The 6,125-nt window shown below is 32.7% G+C and overlaps 1 protein-coding gene across 1 annotated transcript; it reads right to left on the reverse strand.

Annotated features, from left to right (window-relative positions):
• Window positions 1-471: 471 nt before the first annotated feature.
• LOC149909989 (pre-rRNA-processing protein TSR2 homolog) lies at window positions 472-2,386 on the reverse strand. The gene is made up of 4 exons (XM_090118491.1): window positions 2,181-2,386; window positions 1,648-1,783; window positions 1,254-1,390; window positions 472-765 (listed from the first exon to the last, which is right to left on the reverse strand). The coding sequence occupies exons 1-4, from the start codon at window positions 2,283-2,285 to the stop codon at window positions 598-600; spliced, it is 546 nt and encodes a 181-aa protein (XP_089974617.1). The 5' UTR covers window positions 2,286-2,386; the 3' UTR covers window positions 472-597.
• Window positions 2,387-6,125: the final 3,739 nt, after the last annotated feature.

The following is a 6,125-nucleotide window of genomic DNA, read 5'->3' on the forward strand; positions in this document are numbered from 1 at the left end:
ACACAATAAAAAACAGTGTCCATTAGCTTCGACAACTGTGTACAAAATAATATTTAAATTAAAACTATATCTATCAAACCGAAACATATTTAATGAATTAGCAGTTACCCCCGATCGAGACGTATGTGACCAAGGAGAAGAAAACACACCTCTTACATGCAATATCACCGAACAAAACAATCATTAAGAAGGTTGATCGAATAGTACTATATACCTACCTTTCTTACATTTTGTGACACAACTACATTTAAAATAACATGATAATAACGATTAAAATAAGGGGATTATAAATACTTTTATTCTCGTGGGATACGAGACGGAGTATTTAAAAGGTACCGATAACTAGGTAGTCGTGAAAGAGGGCATCCACAAAAGTATGACTTCTATAAGCACTTTTGATTCATCAAATATATAATTTAATAATCACCACTGCACTGGTATCATCAAAAAAAAAAAAAAAAACAATAGATGTAACAATAAGTGCATTTATTATAAAATAAATAAAAATACACTAAAACGGAATAACATCTACAGTGTAAATGCTACATGATCTCCATTAGAGATAAAATAATAATATTCTTTCTTAAATCTATAAATTCATTTTTTCCTTCTCGTTCGAACAACAGTCCATCCTGGGTCAACATCTTCTTCCATAGGTTCAGGTTCTGCGTTTTGTTGTTGAGATCCAGTTCCATTATTTATTGCATTCTCTGGTTCATCCTCACCACTACTGCTGGTTGTATCATCGTCAGGGTTGCCATGACACTAAAAAAAAATTTGAAGATCATACAGAATATTCATTCATCATATCAGTATCATTACTTATGTTATAAGGAACATTAGAAATCAATATAGTGGTTTTGAAAAAATATGTGCAATCACTACAAACATAGTCACTTCTCACTGCCTGTCTGAATCTTTAATGGTACAGATCTTCAAAACAATGCAACATATTTTGATGCAGTTTTCTTCAATAGATAGAGTGGTTCTTAAAAAAAGGTTATGATTTTAATTTTACTAGCTTACCGCCCGCGGCTTCGCCCGCTTTGTCTAAAACCTAATAAATTATATACTAAAACCTTCCTCTTGAATCACTCCATCTATTAAAAAAAACCGCATCAAAATCCGTTGCATAGTTTTAAAGATTAAAGCATACAAAGGGACAGAGGGACAGAGAAAGCGACTTTGTTTTATACTATGTAGTGAAGTTTTAGACAAAGCAAGTGAAGTTATAAACAAAGTAAAACGCTAACCTGTGGTGGTACAGATTCATGAATAGGTGTGCTCAACCATTTTTGACATTTTGGCAAGGCTTCAATTCTGTTTCTTAGTTCTTCATGGTGACCATCCTTCAATAAAGTGAGAAAAGTTAGCAGTAATGTTGCAACCTCTGAAAAAAAAATGTTGTTTTAAACTTTAAAGTAACTAAAAAGATTCAATAACAAAAGCATTTCCAACATTAATGAAGTTGATAATTAATCCATATTTAGTCTTCACTGAAATGATGCATGTACAATGTTAGAACTAAAATATTAAACAGATAAAATATCTTTATTGGCTAAACCTACGCAATTTATTGTTTCTATAAAAAAAAACTAAATTGCGGTCACAAAACATTGAATAAAAATGTATGCAGCACGGACACACCTCTTGGAGAGTTATCATGGCATACAGTTTCAAATTCTTCGTCCATCAAATCCTCTAGTACTTCAGTTAATTCATCTGCGTCCACAATATTTTCCACACAAAATCTCGCTACATATACTGACATGAGTTGTGCTGTCTGGAAATTAATATATATAACATTTTTGATATGTCTGTCTGTTGATTTGGACACCTTCATACGGAAACGGAACCTTATTGATTTTCTAAACTAAATAATAGATATCTAGATCATTGAAATTACCTGGGCATGTAAAAGTATGAAAATGAACATTAAAATCAATAAATTATGCTAAAGCATTGTAAAACAATAATTAGTACTGTTTATGATTGTAATAATTTAATTTGATCGCCGTACAACCTATGCTAAAATAATTCCGTTTTTGTTATTATTTTCTCTTTGACGCGGCTTAAAGAGGTAACCGTATATATACAGTGAATGAACATCTCTTAAGAAGGACTTTATTCAATAAGTATTATAAGATTTGCGAGTCCATAAAACAATTATATTTATTTACCTTTTCCCCGCCAGGCGCACCCATTCCATGTTCTACGGCTAACTGTAATGCCGTCCAATTGTTGAGAACGAGATCCACGATCGGCTTAAAGTCGTCATACAACATTTTGGCTTGTGTTAGAAAGACTTATTAATTAAGAAATAATCCTCCTTTTCAGGGTTAGTTCGATCAAAGCATTATTCACATTTCACACCTAAACATAACCTCTCTCCTTCCTCTCTCCCCCAAAATATCGTCGATCGATAAATGTCAAATTCCAAATTCAAAATATGTCAAACGTCAATCTAGTGATCGTGTTATTTTTTATAAGAGCGAGCGAGCACAAGCAACTTAGTTGCCCGGCAACTATTTTGTCTTTGTCGCTGTCTCCTCGCAAAGTTTTGAACGATGCGCTCACGAAAGCGACAGCAACGCAACTTTTTCTTTAAAATTTTCTGCATTTATCAACATGGATTTCGAAGAAACGGTTGTGGTCTGTGCTCTTGTCCCGCATAGTTCCTATTCCCGTGGGATTTCCGGGATAAAACCTATCCTATGTGTTAATCCAAGTTACCCTCTATATGTGTGCTAAATTTCATTGTAATCGGTTCAGTAGTTTATGCGTGAAAACTGAAAACCATACATATGTACCTACAAACCTTTCCTCTTTATAATATTAGTATAGATATGTAATCGTAATTGTAAAAAGTAAAGTAGTTTTTATTTAATACTTTTTAGTGTATTTTTCAACACGAATCAAACGAGCTCAAACTCTATAAAGTTGAGTCAATATATTACTAAGTTCATATGGCCACCTTCCGATTCCATCATCAAATCAGCTCTATCTCATAATAATGTTTCATCGCTATCCAATTTACATGCGTATACAAAATTTCAGCTCAATCGGTTACCTGGAAATAAATCAAAGTTACTTGCTACATTTCAATTAAGTCATCGAGACCAGACAAAAATGCTCATAAAATAAAAACTACTGGGCTTATCCGAATAAAATTTATGGGACCAATTCCACACCATTCCGCATCAAAAAAAAAAACAGAATCACGTAAACCGGTTCAGAAACCTCGGAGTAATCGGTGTCCATACATCTATACTAATACTATAAAGAGGAAAAGTTTGTAAGTATGTATGTATGTATGTATGGTTTTCACCAATGATATTTTATGTATAGATACGTTATATACTCACAATATATTCAAAAAAAATGCTTCATATGCAGTGTCAGGCACACACAAATACAATTTTCATTTTACTTAATTTATTATATTGACAGACTGTGTAAGAGAGATGGCTCTAATAAAATGATATAAACAAAAAAGACAAAGATAGTTTGTCACTTCCGCGCAGGTGTAAGCAAAAGTCATAAGAATTCACCAATTAAATATAAATAAACAAATAGTTGCCATGGTTATTGGCATAGATTAATGACACAGAAGGTTCAATGTTATAGATGTTAGGTTTCCTGTACAAATAAATATAATTTGGAAAATCCAAAAGTGCACGCCTCATAATTTTTTTTTAATAATTATTTATTAATTATTATTTTTGTTTATTTAATAACAATTAAACCACATCGAATCAGACCCTGAAAAATGAAAGGGTTCTATTCCTGAGCATACTCAAGCGTAAGAGAAAAAAAAAGACTCGATTAGTAAAGTATTTCGGTCGCTATCGTGTTAACAAGAAAAAGGATCCGCACATACAGACACACGGACGTCCAAGACAGAACTTTTTTAAACTGTTTTTTAACTAGTTTAAATAACAAAAATGACATCAAAAATATCATGATCGTTAAAAATAGTGTTTTTTCTTAATATGTGTGTGTATGTATTATCTTACAAGTGCAATGTATGATACATACAGACATTTTAAGTTTGAAAAATCAGATGTTTTGCGCGAAGTGACAGTAGTACCCACCTCAACGCTTCGCTTATGAGGCGTGCAATAAATGTGACAATTTCATTTACTATTTTATGATTATTATGATGTCGTATTAAAATGAAAAAAAAAAAATAAAAAAACTTTTTTGGAGATATAACTGTATTAAGTATTTATTACTAGCTGTGGTGTTCGTTTTCGGTCATCATCATTTCACCCGATAATCACCCACTGCTGAGCATACTGCATATAGTCCTCCTTAAAGAACTCCATAAGGACCGATCTTACGCTATTCGTTTCAAGGCAGTTCCCGAAACCCGTACAAGGTCATCACTCCAACTTGTAGGATAATTATAATAATCGTGGTGCCTAGATGAAAAAAAAGGATGAAATAAAAGAAAGGATGAAGTATAAGCCTTTTTTATCTAAAACACAAATAAAATTTATGTTCAATAGCTATTTACAGAAAAACAAATAGCATTTTTCATCAGTAGCGATAATCTTTTCTTCAAAGTATACGTATATTCAACATCATTTTTGCAAACAAACATTTTTGCCATCAAGATTTCATTGTATATAATAAATAGATATATTTGTTAATTATATGCACTGTGTGGATTTAAATATAAAATTAATCAAGTATTTACCCAAATCGAAATTAATAAAATAACCGTTCTATTTTCAATAATCGTATCTACATGATAATCTTTGAACACAGTGTACGCTAGCTTTGTCACACTAGTGATTGAAGCAATGTTTTATCCCTTTCATTATTTCAATACACGTGTCAAGCAAGTGTCATTAATAAAGAATTGTAAATTGTTATTTTTACTCTTAAACTGTAATAATTTAATATATTTTGCTGTGATATGACATTCCTTTATCTTTCTTTATTTTTTTGCACGAATACGTGCACTTTCTGAACACACAGGAAGGCATTTTCGACAACTTTAATGTACCTATCGGCACATGCGCTTACTGGGACCGGTGACAATCTGACTGATTGCATTGGTCCCAAATAGGACCAATTCACGGAATCAGTTTTGGTGCGTTGATGACGTATCTACCTCTTGTTTCTATATATAATATCATTGGTTTTCACGCAAAAACTACTGGACCGATTTCAAAAATTCTTTCACCATTAGAAAGCTGCATCTTTACTGAGCAACATAGGCTATATTGCATTTTCAAAAAAATTAGAGATCCTTACCAAAAATGCAATAATGTAACCCAAGGTGTAAAAAATAAAAAAATATACCGGCCGAATTGATAACCTCCTCCTTTTTTTAAGTCGGTTAAAACTACTGTGTACGAGAATAAATACGTTGACATAAATAGGTATTATCGCTACGCCGGTTACGCGGCAACCATAGAGTATATTATTGGCGGCAACTGGCCGGCGGCCGTCGCCTGGCAACATTTTTGTCGCCGTGCGCGCACTTGCATTGAAACCAATAGATAGGGCGACAGTTGCGTCGCGGGCTTGTCTCCGAACCCGCGGACAAAAAAGTCTCCCGGGAGTTGCGTCGCTACGTACGCGCACTTTCATACTAGCCCATGGCTGGAGAGACAAAATAGTTGCGGAGACAAAATTGTTGCGGAGACAAAGTTGCTCGTGCGCGCTCGCTCTAAATTTATAAAAAAATGTGTTATTTTTTTTTAATATATCTTTTTCACACCAAGTTTTCACAGATCTTTTTGCAAGAACAATTTATTTAGTTTTTGCTTTACTTCACGTTAACATAATAAAATAAAAAGAAATATTTCTGATATGTGTTTCTTCATCAGTGCTTAGCTAATAACATACAATGTAATGGTTATATTACTTCTTTTACTTTATTTGTAGTATTGGCTTCAATCGTTATAAATGATTAATAAATTAATATTTAAATTAATTTTGCGCGAGACTGGGTTAAATTTTATTTTAATGTTATCATGATGTTATCACTTATCACAGAACTTGCACAGAACAGAAAAAAAACTGTTTATATCTCTGAGGTTCATATTTTTCATTATCATAGACAAGTGACAACTGCTGATTTATTATGACAGCAGTAGGCTGACACTCTG

Source organism: Colias eurytheme, chromosome 3 (genome assembly GCF_061535395.1).
Source record: "Colias eurytheme isolate Ceu_HAF_F1 chromosome 3, ilColEury1 Martin Lab GWU primary, whole genome shotgun sequence".
Lineage (NCBI taxonomy): Eukaryota > Metazoa > Arthropoda > Insecta > Lepidoptera > Pieridae > Colias > Colias eurytheme.